Source organism: Saccopteryx bilineata, chromosome 2 (genome assembly GCF_036850765.1).
Source record: "Saccopteryx bilineata isolate mSacBil1 chromosome 2, mSacBil1_pri_phased_curated, whole genome shotgun sequence".
In the NCBI taxonomy this organism is placed as follows: domain Eukaryota; kingdom Metazoa; phylum Chordata; class Mammalia; order Chiroptera; family Emballonuridae; genus Saccopteryx; species Saccopteryx bilineata.
In genome coordinates this window covers 176,964,356-176,979,223 of record NC_089491.1, presented here as the reverse complement: position 1 = coordinate 176,979,223, position 14,868 = coordinate 176,964,356, and the positions used below count along the sequence as shown (strand labels likewise).

At 46.9% G+C, this 14,868-nt stretch overlaps 1 protein-coding gene across 1 annotated transcript in view; it reads right to left on the bottom strand.

The window, feature by feature from the left end:
• Nucleotides 1-372: 372 nt before the first annotated feature.
• The window catches only part of KIF5A (kinesin family member 5A), a 38,512-nt gene continuing 24,016 nt past the window's right edge, over nucleotides 373-14,868 (bottom strand). The window contains exons 16-29 of the mRNA XM_066258823.1: nucleotides 14,195-14,383; nucleotides 13,706-13,823; nucleotides 13,274-13,338; nucleotides 13,051-13,160; nucleotides 12,193-12,294; nucleotides 10,452-10,512; nucleotides 10,146-10,217; nucleotides 9,884-9,988; nucleotides 6,998-7,214; nucleotides 6,330-6,483; nucleotides 5,961-6,043; nucleotides 4,775-4,802; nucleotides 4,228-4,342; nucleotides 373-3,128 (exon numbers count right to left, since the gene is read on the bottom strand). Coding sequence (XP_066114920.1) covers nucleotides 4,264-4,342; nucleotides 4,775-4,802; nucleotides 5,961-6,043; nucleotides 6,330-6,483; nucleotides 6,998-7,214; nucleotides 9,884-9,988; nucleotides 10,146-10,217; nucleotides 10,452-10,512; nucleotides 12,193-12,294; nucleotides 13,051-13,160; nucleotides 13,274-13,338; nucleotides 13,706-13,823; nucleotides 14,195-14,383 — 1,383 coding nt within the window. The 3' untranslated portion in view covers nucleotides 373-3,128; nucleotides 4,228-4,263. The remainder of the gene's footprint in view (nucleotides 3,129-4,227; nucleotides 4,343-4,774; nucleotides 4,803-5,960; nucleotides 6,044-6,329; nucleotides 6,484-6,997; nucleotides 7,215-9,883; nucleotides 9,989-10,145; nucleotides 10,218-10,451; nucleotides 10,513-12,192; nucleotides 12,295-13,050; nucleotides 13,161-13,273; nucleotides 13,339-13,705; nucleotides 13,824-14,194; nucleotides 14,384-14,868) is intronic.

Here is a 14,868-nt window from a genome sequence, read left to right as displayed (position 1 = left end):
ACTGAAGAGACTAGTAAGGTGATGGTGTGAGGGAAAAATGGAGGGAACAGGATACCAATTTTTGTTAAAAATTACCAACAACCTAGAAAGATGTCCACCAATAGTAGAATAGTTGAATAAGTTATAGGATAAATATATGAAATTTTATACATTTTTCATGAGGTAAACCTATATACATTGACATGAAAAGATTCCCCAGGAAATACTGTTAAGTGGGGGGAAAACCCTGTGTGCAAATATATAGAAACATCTGGGAAGATTATATAAATATATAGAAACACATCTGGGAAGATTATATACCACACTGTCAAATGCCACAATGTGCAGGGAAAGGAGAGGCGGGGGAGGTAAAAGATTTACAACACCACAGAGTCATCATTGAAGTTATTTTATTTTAAAGGTATATATGTACATCAAATAAATACACACTGGGGTTTGTTTTGGTTTGACTTCCACACTAGCATGCAACATTTTGGCAGATGTGAGTGGGCAGGCCAAGTGTCCCATATGGAGACCCTGGCTCTCTGACAGGGATGCAGTGAGTGTCGGGGGGAGGAGAAGGAGGAAGATGAAGAGTGAAGGCTTTGTGTGTGTTGTTTCTGATTAAAGTAAGTGAATTCTATTTCTTACATCTTGCTAAAGAGAAAGCTGCTTCCTCTGTCACCTGTCTCCTCATCTGCCCTATACCTTCATATTTTACATATTTTAAAAGAATCATTTAGTGGCAAAATTACATAAAACTCACTGGATTCTTACATGCCTTCCTGGCAAATATCAGCACAAGTCTACAGGTGCACAGGTATCTTCTTCCTCCCTGATTGGGTCTTGGAGATAGGATGGCTGTCTACGGCCATACCACCCTGAAAGCGCCTGATCTCGGAAGCTAAGCAGGGTCGGGCCTGGTTAGTACTTGGATGGGAGATAGGATGGCTCATCCACCCCAACCTTGCCCTCTTTTCTATAAGTTGCAAGCTTGGGACAAGGAAATCAGATTGAACTCCTTCCCTCAGGGCAGTGGTTTTCAAATCTACAGAATTCTCAAGGTCTCTTAGGACTGTTCAAGGGCTCCTCAACAAATGAAGCATTTACCACCAAAGAAAATGCAAACTGCCCAGGTCTGCATCCCTTTTAGTTATTTCTTATATTAGGGTTCTATATAAGACTTGTTTTAAAAAATGTTTGAATATCATTGCTTTATATTTATTCCATATCCCTCTGGTATTTCTCCCCTGCATTTCCCCTTAATTGCTGAGAGAGGCCCAACAGGTAAAGGGAGAAGGGACTTATTTCCTTGAGGGGTCCTGGGCCAGGACAACCTGTATTTACTGACTTTCACTCACACTGAGCTTTCTTTTCTGACTTAGAAGCTAAGGGATGGTTGTCCTGCTGCTGGGGGATCCTGTTCTTCCATCTTCATAAAACTGGATATCTGGCCTGACTGGGCAATGGCGCAGTGGGTAGAGCATCGGATTGGGATGCGGAAGACCCAGGTTCGAGACCCCGAGGTTGCCAGCTTGAGCAAGGGCTCATCTGGTTTGAGCAAAAGCTCACCAGCTTGAGCCCAAGGTTGCTGGCTCGAGCAAGGGGTCACTCGGTCTGCTGAAGGCCCACGGTCAAGGCACATAAGAGAAAGCAATCAATGAACAATTAAGGTGTTGCAACATGCAACAAAAAACTGATGATTGATGTTTCTCATCTCTCCGTTCCTGTCTGTCTGTCCCTGCCTATCCCTCTCTCTGAGTCTCTCTCTGTCTCTGTAAAAAAAAAAAAAAAAAAAAAAAAAAAAGACTGGATATCTGGGCACCAGACTTTCTTGACTTGGACAGGCTTGTGATCTCTATTCTCCACCCCTGCGGTTACTGAGAAAACCTTCTTAGCACCATGTGGAAAGAAAGGCTACCTGAAACCAAAACAGTAGTCCTAGCTATATCATGGGGGCTGAGGGGCTTGAAAGAAGAGATACTCCCCAGTTCAAGCCCTGGAGTTCCTCCACCTCTGGAAAATCTTCCCTGTCCCTTTCTTTAAAGTGCACTTACCAAATGGGGACATTATAGAAGGAACTCTCTGTCAAAAAAATAAAAAGTTTTAAAAATCTATACTGGGGAAAAGGTAGGCTCCAGCTTGAAAAGAAAGGCATTTCAAGATAGACATTTTGCCAGTGAACTGGAAACCCCAAACCCAAAAGGTGGAGATCGGGAAAAAATGCAGCCCAATATGGGATAGAGAAAGAAACCCAGCTCATTACCATGGCAAAAAATACTTAGGAATTTTACAGTCTATTCACCCTCAAACCCAAACAAGCAATCATTGACTATGCTTGTCTAACTATCACCATGAACAGGTGAGCAACAATTTGACAGATGTCAGCAGGGTCTGCCTCCTCAATTTTTCAAAATATTTCAAAGCAACTCTAGGTTCTGGTCAAGAGCTCTGCGGTAGAGAATATAAAAAAGAGTTTTGAGGAGAAATGGAAGTGGTCCCTTGAGCAATCAATGTTCTCAGCCATCCAGGGGAGAACAGGAATAGGGAGGCAAATGGCAGGCTTTGAAGGGCAGAGGTACATACCTGGAATCCCTCAGTTTGGATGAAGGGTATATGAAGAAAATTCTACACGTAATTTAGTAGTCCTTCCATTTTGCCCACCCCTGTGCAATATGTGAAAGAGGAGGGAGGAAGAGTCTATTTCTGTATCTTTTTATGATGCTAAGACATTCTTCTGCTTAAGGCTTTGTGTGTGTGTGTGTGTGTGTGTGTGTGTGTGTGTGTGTGTATGTGAAGGGTCACAGCCCTCTAGTTCCCATTTTTCCTTTTATCATCTCCGTGACTAACACCACTCAGTTTGAGAGACCCATATGTGAGAGAAAGAAGAGACATTTCGCTCCCCTCCCCATTGCCCCAAATGAGGAGAGTACACTATACTTAGAAATTGTTAAATACATCGTTAGCAAGAAAGAAGAGAGAGGCATAGCAGCAGCTTTTGATATATAGATACAGAGTACAAAGAGATACAGAGTAAGAGAAAACATCAAACATAGTACAGTCAAACAACAAGGGCTGGGAGGGAGTTAGCATCAAAGACCACAGGTTTGCAGCATGCTGAGAGAAGAGGCCTCAGTCCCTCTTAGAAACTGGGGAGAAAGAGAAAGAGGTTGTGAGCAACCACCTGTGGCCCAGCCACTGAATAGGAACAGGGTGGCATTTGTACAGATGCTGGTTCACAGTCCTGTTTTTTTTGTTTTTTTTTTTTATAATTTTTTTATTTATTCATTAGTCATGTTCTTTTAATACTAACAACTGGATGCCACCCTCCCAACTCCTCCTCTTCCACCCAGGTCTCCCCATTCCCACTTCTTTGCTTCTCATGCCTTTCTGCCTTTGTGTGTTCCTGGCCTACTGTCCTGGAAACCCCCTGCAGAGTGCAGCCTGCTATCGAGGAAAACCCCTGCAGAAGGCTCAGCCTGGATGCAGCCCAGTAAGAGACTGGCTGTGTTCTTTTATTTATAGTTCTCCAAAGATCCAAAGTAGACCATAACAGGATCACAGTACCAGTTCTGGGACCTAAAGCAGCTATGGCAAGAAGCCAGTGACACACAGGTGCTTGTGCTGCTACAGGGGAGGTCCTTGGGGCTGAGGTGGGGAAGCGGGGCTTGGAGGTGGGGACACAGCTGTTTTCCACCTCCACTGGAGCAAGTTGAGAGAGGAGTGCTAACACTGCAGCTGGATAAATAAAAAGTTAGACTCGGGGCATTTCCTAAAACTTATTGGTAACATACAGATATGAGGAGTATAGGACACAGGTGCAGGAATAAGTCAAACATCTCTTCTACTGGAGACATCTTAGAAAATACCTATCCAGCCAAAATTATTTTAGGGTGGATACAGAGGGAGGGTTGAGATGATCTCCCAAAGTCTCCTAATATTTACTGTTTTCTATGACCTGTGTGTGGCTCTGGGATCCCGCAGCCCTTTGTCACTTCTTTCGACATGAGGCAGTGACCCCTAGTGGCAAAAAGGCAGTACTGTGGTTACTACTATGGCCAAAAGCAAAGTATAATGTCCAGAGGATGTGGGGCAGCACAAATGTAGCCCTTGGAAAGGAAAGGCAGGGGTTGGGGGACAACGATGTAGTAAAATTTTTGAGATGATAAAAAAGTCGAAGAAACAAAGAGGCTGAGGGCAAGAAAGCAGACAACCTGAGGCTGGGCAGAGGAAGTGGCCTGGAGCTACCTGAAAGTGCAGGTATGCAGTAGTCTATGTGGGAGATTAGCTGGCTGCTGTCTCTTGGTGGAGAGGGAAAAGCTTGGCCTGGTCCTCAGCTTCATAGCCGCATGGTAGGTCACTCCTGGAAGAGGAGACCCAGCACAATCACAGCACTGTCAGCTCCATATAAATGAAAGCATTCCTGTCACTTTGCTCTCACATAGCATTCTTGTGAGATCCTAGTGGGCAAAAACTATTCAGGTTTTACAGGAATACAGTGGAAAGCTAGGCTAAAGAGATGGAGCTGACTTGCCCAAGGTCACAAAGTTCCCAGAGGGAGAAGAGAAACCAGGACACCATCACTGGAATGGGGAGAAGCCACAGATGGAACCCAAGGAGGGGACGGTGTTCTGTACCACGGCAGGGGAGTGACACGAGGATTGCAAGATGGATTCTCGTTTCCTCCTCCTTCCCCAGAAGGCTCCAGGGAACCTCTGAACTAGGACTTGAGGGAAATTTAATCATTTATCCTGGTCTCACCCAGAGAACCCAAGAGCAGTGGGGACAGGTGTACCTGTTGTCATTGATATCCGTGGCATTTCCTGAAGAAATCATCATTGAGAACGCAGGATTAGAAGACAGAAAAAGGAGACTGTGCATTAGAAACAATGCCCAAACACTCTCTCATCTGAATCCGTTAGAGAGAAAGGTAACACTCTCTTTGGAGCATAGCTGCCATATGGGTCTGTGGCATTCTATCTACAACTACCGTGCTGATCATTATTTTGTTTGGGAAAAAGCCTCCTTGATCCCTCATGAAGGAGAGGAGAAATGAAAAGGACGTTAATGGTGGGGACAGGCATGGTAATAGGAGGAATCTATTTATAAGAGTATAAGACCAGGCCCTGGCCGGTTGGCTCAGTGGTAGAGCATCGGCCTGGCGTGCAGGAGTCCCGGGTTCGATTCCCGGCCAGGGCACACAGGAGAAGCGCCCATCTGCTTCTCCACCTCTCCCCCTCTCCTTCCTCTCTGTCTCTCTCTTCCCTTCCCACAGCCAAAGTTCCATTGGAGCAAAGTTGGCCCGGGCGCTGAGGATGGCTCTGTGGCCTCTGCCTCAGGCACTAGAATGGCTCTGGTTGCAACAGAGCAACGCCCCAGGTGGACAGAGCATTGCCCCCTGGTGGGCGTGCCAGGTGGATCCTGGTCAGGCGCATGCGGGAGTCTATCTGACTGCCTCCCCGTTTCCAACTTTAGGAAAAAAAAAAAAGAGTATAAGACCTGGCCCTGGATAGTGGCTCAGTGGATAGAGCATTGGCCCAGTGTATGGATGTCCCAGGTTCAATTCCCAGTCAGGGTACACAGCAACCATCTGCTTCTCTCCACTTCCCTCTCCCCGTTCTCTCCCTCTTCCCCTTTCACAGCCAGTGGCTTGATTCGTTCAAGCATGGCCCTGGACACTGAGGATAGCTCTGTTGGAGTGCCTCAGCCTCAGGCACTAAAAATAGCTCAGTACTTGAGCACTGGCCCCAGATGGGGATGCCAGGTAGATCCCAGTGGGGGCACATGTGGGAGTCTGTCTCACTATCTCTCCTCCTCTTGCTAAAAAAAAAAAAAAAAAAAAAAAAAAAAAAAAAAGAGTGAGACCTGAAGGGATGGGCAGTGTTCGTGTTCAAGCTATAGGTATAGGGTCATTACTTTTCTTGAACTTTTTGACTTACCCTGAGGATCCTAAAGGCTAGTGACCCATTTTTCTTACTCACCATTGTCCATGTTAGTCTTCTGGTAGGAAGCCAAGGGGCTGCCAGAAGACATGGCCCCACTGCTGGTACAGGAGTTTACAAAGCTAGATGGAGCAGAGGAGAGAGATGCAGCCTCTGGCACCCACCCTCCACTATGCCAAGGACACATCCATACACCCTCAGGGATGCAGCCATACATCCCTCCCCACCCCACAGAAAACAAACATGGTCACAGGCTGGGAAGGCTGATGCCCACCTTCTAAGGATTAATGAAAAAGAATAAAGCTACTTAGAAAAAGAATTCTCACCCAATAATTGACCAAACCTTATGCCTTAAAGGGTGCAGAGAGCCTTAGGTTGGCACTCCAGCCCATGCCCATGGTCACTCACTACATATCTGAGGTGGAGCTAGGTGCAGCCTGCAGGTACAAATTCTGGTAGTTCTGGAAGAGGCTGTTGGTATAACTGATACACTCAGGGCTCCGGGTGCCATAGGGGTTGGTGGGTGAGGATGCTGGGTAGTGGCCAGGCCGGACGGGTTTGGCTATGATAGAGGAAGGAAAAGGACTCTGAAGAGGCTTGTTACCCTGTGGTTGCCCTGGTCTCTAAGGTCATTTAGTGAGAGTCAGAGGAGGTGGATTAAGGTTGGTTGAGGCCCCGAGGTGCAGAATAAAATATTGGGCCCCTTAAAAAAAAGAGAGAGAGAGACAGGGGAAAAAAATACGTTACCCATATTTTTAAATAAATAAAAAAATTATGTTCTATTAATGCTAAAATGGCACATATGAAACTAAACTTGGTGTCATTAGAAAAAAGTGTAAAGTTGGGGTTTTGCAGGACCCTTCAGAAGTCAGGGCCCAGGGTGCATGCCCAGTGCAGCCACCATTAAATTTGCCTTTGGTTAGAGTTGAACTGAGTTGCTTATAAGATAATTCACTTTTATACTTTTTTGGAGGGTGCAGGTAGAGTAAAAAGCAATAATCTAGTTGCTTGATACTTGGGAATTTGCTGGATTTCCCCAAGGGGTAAACCCACCTTGCCTACTGCCACCCACTCACCAATCTGGGCAGAGTGGCCCCTCTTGCCAGAGCTCTTGTACCGAACTGCTTCCTTAATGCGGTCTACCTCCTGCTGGTACCGGCGCTTGTCCTTCATGGCGCCCTCCTTGGCCTCCTTCAGTGCACCCTCCAGGGCCTTAACTCTCTCAGCCGTAGCCCTAAGTCGTTTTTCCAATTTAGGAAGCTCACAACGCAAATCTGCATTGTCACGTACCAGCTGCAGGGTGAGCCCAAGGTAAGAGGGAGAAAGAAAGGTGAATGACCCAAGATAGAGCGGGCAGTGGAGCATCGGGTAGAGGTGGGGAGAGAGAATAAAGAAAAATCAAGTCAGAGAACACAGAGACCATGTTGTTTCCTCAAGAACCTCATTCCTTTCACCTAACATGCTATTTTAGCCAGTTTTTTCCTTCTCCTTGAGCTAACAATGTTCAGGCATTCTAAAAAATCACATTGTTTTCTGGGCAGCAAAATGTGCCACTGTAGCCCAGAACTCTTGTAATAGCACCCTGTCCCAGTCCCCTCCTGGCCCTAGCCACCCCCTCCCAGTACCTTACAGCTTGTGCCAAACCAACAGCCCCAGGGCAACCGTGGGGATGAGGCACTGACTCACCCAGAGCTGGCTTTATGGGCATGCACAGGACAGGGCAGCAAGAGCACAGTAGCAGTTTGGAGGGTGGATAAGACATTGAGTGCAGGTGAGGTATAGTGCAGAGCAGGAGCGGAAGCTGGAATACAGGAGCCCCCACCTCACCCCCACACAGATACACAATGCCCCATAGGAAGGAAAGAAAATGTCTGAGGTTCACAAACATTTGTGCTCATTACCTTCACAGGATTTCCTGAGCTGTCCCTCCCCCGTTTAAATTAAGCTATAGTGTGGTAGCAACCACCTTGCAGCCAGAAAAGACATCCTGATCTTTTTAAAGGGTCTCACACATGCCTGGGGACACTACAGATTGCCAAGGAAGCCGACATTGGAAGAGATCAGTGAAATCAGTGTAGCTGGGAATGCTGGGAGAAAGGGGAGAGCCCCTTTAATTTGGGGCAGTTTACAGATTATAAGCAGTGTTTTGCTGGGACAATAGCTTAACTTAATTAGTAATGAGGCTGTAGCCCTGGCTATTTAAGATCAGGTGGAGAAGTTTCTACATCTCTCTCCTTTTCCTTTCTAGCCTCGTGTCTTCTAAGGTAGGAAATTTTGAAGAGTCCTCTAAGTGAGTAGCTTTTGGTGTTTGGGATTTGGAGCAGGGGCAGAGGCTTTGATGTTGGGGGAGGGGGTGAATGAAACAGCCTGTGATTTCCTGACATGTGCCATGACATGGATGAGCCTGGATGACATCATGCTAAGTGAAACCAGTCACCAAAAGACAAATACCATATGATTCCACTTACATGAGGTAGTTACAGTCATCAAAGTCTGTATACATACAGAGACAGAAAGTAGAATGGGAGGTGCCAGGGGCCAGGGCAAGGAAGGGAGGAAAGAGTTATTGTGTAATGGACACAGAGTTTCAGTTCTACGAGATGAAGGAGTTCTGGAGATGGATGGTGGCAATGACTGCACAGCATTATAATCTATTTCATACCAGTGAGTTGTTCACTTAAAATGGTTAAGATGGTAAATTTTCTGTTATATGTATTTTACTACAATAAAAATTTTTGAAGAAAAGGCAATATAATATGCATTTAGATTGAGAAGAAAAATGAACACACAGAAATTGTTTTTAAATGGCAGAAATGATAACATGTTTCTTCTCTATCTTTCAGCTTTTCTATAATGTTGTTATATTGTTTTGTAATAAGTAAAGAGAAAGAGATGGTAGGAAAGCTCTCTATAAGCCCAAATAAAACAAGCCCTGCAGACTATCACTGGGCTACAGTTCTGGGATTTTTGTCATTATTATTTTTTTAATTTCTAAATTAAATTTAATGGAGTGACACCGAACAATAAGAATAAACAGGTTTCAGGTAAACGTCATTTGAACTGCTGATTGCGTTGGGGGCCCATCACCCAAAGTCAAATCATTTTCCATCACCTTATATTTGTCCCTTTTGTTATTATTATTTTTTAAAATGTACTGAGTATTCATATGCTGGGCACTGTACTGGGAGGAAAAGAAGTTTAAAGTCTAGTTTAGTGAGACTATGAATTTAAATGGAATTTTAATGTGGATTTGAAAAGAAGGGAATAAAGTATAGTTTAGGGTTTATTTTGTGAATCAGTTAAAAGAGCCAGTTGACAGACTGCTGCATCTGTTTTCAAGGCTCAGCTATTTCGTTCTGTCTGCACCAAACATTTCCTGTCTGGACTCCTTTGGACTGCCCCATCTACCTCCCCGTCCCACACCTTTGAAACCCAGTCATCCACCTGAAGAGCCGCAGCAGCAAGGAGGGGGACAGAGAGGAGTAACTTAATACACAGGAGTTTTGCCTGGCCCTGGCCAGGGGGTGATTGGGCCATCTAGAGGACACAATTTTCCTGCATGCCTGCCCCAGTCCTAGGCGATGGAATTCTCTCCAGGATAGAGAAAGCCCAATTTCCCTGGTTTCTACTTGTCTCTCTGCTTTCTATCTTTGGTTAGTGTCCCTGTATATAGTTATAACTCTATGCCTCTGAAACCTGTTTCAATTTCAACCTTTCCCTCCAACAACACAGGCCTGGGGATTCCACTTTCAGCAGAGGCAGGTTGGGAGCTTTGAGAAGGGAAAACAGGCATGGAACAAAGAACAAGGTAAAAGTGGAACCAAATATAATATTAAGAAGGGACTAGTGGGAAAAGTAAGGAAAACATGCAGATTTTCCTAAATCCAAGGGGCCTCCAAGGATTTGGTATCCTAGACACCTGAATTCAAGAGTTTTCCTCACTCCTTTTCCCCAACTCCTACCTGTTTGTGAACCTTTGTAAGCTGTTCCAGGTTGTTCTCAAGAAAGGAAATCTTCTGCTTTTGGGAGTGAATCCCCCCACTGTCCTCGGGCTCCATTTCTGCACTCTTATTAAAGACAAGGGGAAAGATGTCACTGTCTCCAAGTCAAACAGGTCTCACCCAGATCAGACCAAGCCAGCCCGCAGGAGACCAAAGGGCTGGAGGAACCTGAGAACAGGAGAAGATGGAGGCTGGCAAGAGCCTGAGCAAGGATGGCACTCACTTTCTTGACTCGAGTCGTGACGTCTTGAACGAACAGCTTGCGAAGGTTGTGGAGGGTCTGGAGTTCCCGGGCCTGGAAAGAATGTTGAAAGATTAGGGTAGCCAGAACCCAGGTTAACCATTCTACTCTGAAATCACTGGAACCTTCAGTCTACCCAGTCAAGTGAGTCACTCATCCTTTAGGAAAAGATGTGTCCTGATTAGGCCACAGGCTGACTTTGCAAAGGGCAGGAAGAATGGAGTTAGGAAGAAATTGGGGGAAAGAGATGAACCCTCTACCCCGTTAACACAGGTGGAAACTACTCACAACTGTCTCCTCCAGACCCTTGAGGTCTTGCTTGGACTGCTCATGCCGCTCGTACAGAAATCTGGAGGAAGAGGAAAACAGAAGACTCTCTCAGGATTCTCCTCCCACCTCCATGCCTTTTACATTTTTTTTATTACTTATTATACAAGTTACTCATGTTCACTGTGCAGAAATTAGAAAAGGAAAAGATGAGTTTCATAAAAAGCCCATGATTCTACTATTGATACTTGTAGATTAAACCACTGTTAACATTCTGGTGTCCATCTTTCCAGACTCTTTTCTCTAGGCATGTACATCCATCCCACATGCCTTTTATGGGATCATGCCGCTCATTCTGGGTTTTTTGTGTGTTTGTTTTGTGACAGATAGGGACAGACAGGAAGGGAGAGAGATGAGAAACATCAGTTCTTCATTGCAGCTTCTTAGTTGTTCATTGATTGATTTCTCATATGTGCCGTAACTGGTCTGCTCGTATGTGCTACAGCAGACCGAGTGACCCCTTGCTTGAGCCAGTGACCTTGAGCTCAAGCTGGTGAGCCTTGCTCAAACCAGATGAGCCCGCAGTCAAGCTGGCGACCTCAGGGTCTTGAACCTGGGTCCTCCGCATATCAGTCCAACGCTCTATCCAGTGCACTACCACCTGGTCAGGCCACTCATTCTGTTTTGTAACCTGCTTTTTACACTTAAAGGAACATCACAAACATCTTTCCAAGTCAGCTAATATTCAATAGAGGTCATTTCTGAAAAATCTCCCCTTTTTTTCTTCCCCACCCCATCAAATTATTCTTTTTTTTTTTTTTGTATTTTTCTGAAGTGAGAAGCAGGGAGGCAGAGAGACAAACTCCTGCATGTGCCTGACTGAGATCCACCTGACATGACCACTAGGGGACGATGCTCTGCCCATCTGGGATGTTGCTCTGTTGCAACTAAAGTCATTCTAGTGCTTGAGGCAGAGGCCATGGAGCCATCCTCAGCGCCTGGGCCAACTTTGCTCCAATGAAGCCTTGGCTACAGGAGGGGAAGAGATAGAGAGAAAGGAGAGGGCAAGAGTGGAGAAGCAGATGGATGCTTTGCCTGTGTGCCCAAGCAGGGAATCGAACCCGGGACATCTACACACTGGGCCGACGCTCTACCACTGAGCCAACTGGCCAGGGCCTCAAATTATTCTTTTTGTTGTTGTTGTTGTGACACCTTAGTTGTTCATTGATTGCTTTCTCATATGTGCCTTGAACATGGGCCTTCAGCAGACTGAGTAACCCCTTGCTCGAGCCAGCGACCTTGGGTCCAAGCTGGTGAGCTTTGCTCAAACCAGATGAGCCCGCGCTCAAGCTGGCAACCTCGGGGTCTTGAACCTGGGTCCTCCGCATCCCAGTCCGATGCTCTATCCACTGTGCCACCGCCTGGTCAGAAATTATTCTTTTTTAAAAAATTTTTATTGATTGATATTAGCAAAACAGGAAGGAAGGGAGGGGGGAGAAAGAGAGAGAGAGACAGGCAGACAGAAACATTGATCTGTTCCTGTATGTGCCCTGACTGGGGATCAAACCAGCAACCTCTAAACTTTGGGACAATGCTCCAACCAACTGAGCTATCTGGCCATGGCTCAAATTACTCTTTTAAGGCATTTGCTTCCTATAGTCACCATATTCACATCTACACTGTATCTTGCCTCTGCAGGGCTGGGTGAGAAGCAACTTGAGCCTATGTGGCTGCCCATCTGCAGGCAGACCCGGGTACTCACGTCAGCTCCTGGAGTTTGGTGCTCTTTTCATGTTCTTCATTCTTCAGCTTCTCATAGTCTGCCTGAAGCTTCTCTAGCTCTAACTGAAGCTTCTGGTTCAGGCTGCAGAGAACAAAAGGATGTGAATCATGGAGAAAAGGAAGACCAGCTCCTTGAGCACTTTCCCTTTTGTACGAGTGAGTCCAATTAGAGTAGATGCATCTACCTCCAAACCTCACAGGTAGACTCAGGCCCCTGTCTCCATGACAGAGTAAAGAACCCTGAACTATCTAGTCAGAAGAGCCTCAAGGATTGAGACTAGGCCTTACTCCTTGTACCTCCTGGACTTGGACTACAAAGTAATATCATTGCCGGGGGAACGACACATGAAAGTTAAAGAATAGGATCCCGGGCCCTGGCCAGTTGGCTCAGTGGTAGAGCGTTGGCCTGGCGTGCAGAAGTCCTGGGTTCGATTCCCGGCCAGGGCACACAGGAGAAGCGCCCATCTGCTTCTCCACCCCTCCCCCTCTCCTTCCTCTCTCTCTCTCTCTCTTCCCCTCCCATAGCCGAGGCTCCATTGGAGCAAGGGTGGCCCGGGCGCTGGGGATGACTCCTTGGCCTCTGCCTCAAGCACTAGAATGGCTCTGGATGCAACAGAGCAACGCCCCAGAGAGGCAGAACATCGCCCCCTGGTGGGCATGCCGGTGGATCCCGGTCGGGCGCATGCGGGAGTCTGTCTGACTGCCTCCCCGTTTCCAGCTTCGGAAAAATGAAAAAAAAAAAAAAGAATAGGATCCTGGGCCAAGAGGGAGCATTTGAGTGGGCACAGCTGGGTGAGAGGACCAGGTAGAAACCAGAGCCACCCTCAGGAACTCTTACTCTTTGAGCTCATCAATGGTCTTCTGCTTCTCATTGATCTCGTCCCGGAGCCTGGCCAGCTGCCGGTGATGGGCCTCCCGGTGACTCTCCATTTGCAGCTCCAGGGCCTTCTGCAAACACCACCACCCCAAGTTCAAAAGCGAAACTTCCCAACACCAGTTCTGTGAAAGCCAGCACAGCTCTGCCAGGCCCAGCCGTCTGTCTCCACACCTTCCCCACTTGCCTTCACTTCATCTGCATCCTGTGTGTCTGGCTCCTTGTCCTTGAGGGCCACTTCATGCACAGTTTCTAAAAGAACGGCAGACAGCTTCCACCACACCCACCTCCACCAGGAAGGACTTCACACTGTGACCAGACCTCCAGGTAGTGCAGGGGACATCTACCCAGAATGGGCCCACAGGGATGTTCTTCTGGGTTAGGACAGCCCAATTTGATATAGCAGGGACAGGGAAATGAGTGTTTATGGCTTGTGTACAATAAGCTACATGCAAAAGCTTGCTAAATAGCATGTAAGTTGGTCGATGTGAAATCAGGGTCATGCTTTGGGGGAGTGTGCTGTGGGTGGTTTCTTTTGATGTTTGTCACTTTCCCTCCCTGCCCCCTGAGGGATTTCAGATCTCAGGATAAATGGGTTGGAGGTTTAAGAAGGCCTCACCCTGGGCCTGGAGCTTGGCTAGCTCATCACTCAGGGAGTCATAGGACTCTTCCAGGTGCCGCTTCTTTAGCTCCACGCTCTGCATGTACTCAGTAAGTGAGCGGATCTTGGCCTCATGCTGGTGGGAGAAGGGATTGTGAGAGAAAGATGATGGGTAGAGCAAAGGTCACCACTCTGGGCAGCACAGACCTCTGTAAACTCCTGCTCTCTTCCCATGCCCTTTGTTCCTGCTATGCTTTCCGTTAGGATGCAGCGTTGGGAGCCATGCTTCCACAGACCCTTTCTTTAGAGCCCATCAGCTCAAAGGCCAGTATCCTCCCTGACCCTTTACTTCTCTGACGTAGACCCTCCCCTGCTAACCCAAGCTCTTCTGTCCTTAACTTCAGTTGACCCTAGGCCCTAAAACAAAGGCAGGTGCTAGGAGTTCTAGCTCAACCACAGGATTGCCTTCTTTCTCCCATGGTGCGCAAGGCTCTCTCCAGCACTCACCTGGGAGATGAGGAGCTGGCAGGAGGAGAGCTCCCGCCCCGTCACTTCCATCTTGCGATGACATTCAACCTGAAGGTTCTCCAGCTGCCGGCACCGCTTGACCACAGACTTGACCTCCGATTTGATTTTGCTGATGTAGAGTCGGGCCACGGTAAACTCCTCTTCGATGGCCCCACTGATCTCCACTGGCTATGGGGGTAAGGGAGGGCAGAGGTGCTCTGCTCCAGGAAACCTTTTATCCAGTCCCTTCCACTCTGCTTATCCCCACACACACCCGCTTGCACAGGGACTCAGGTGGGAAAGGTATTCTCTGTACAACTTTTAGCAGCTCCCTATCACCTGGCATTTCACACTAACTCCCTCTCTCTGCACTTAAAGACCCAATTTCAATAGTCACCCTCTTCCATATTATAAAGCAATATGACTTTCTTTTGCAGTCAAACTGTTCTGCTTGATCAACCAGATGAGTCATTGTCCTTGCCATAGATTTGCATATTTCAATTCTAACTCTGTGCCCCATCTCTAAATCCTGCTATAACCACATGTCCATTGCTTTTTATTCCTTATATTTTTAGTGTGTGTGTGTGTGTGTGTGTGTGTGTGTGACAGAGACAGAGAGAGGAACAGATAGGGAGAGACAGAGAGGAAGGGAGAGAGATGAGAAGCATCACTTC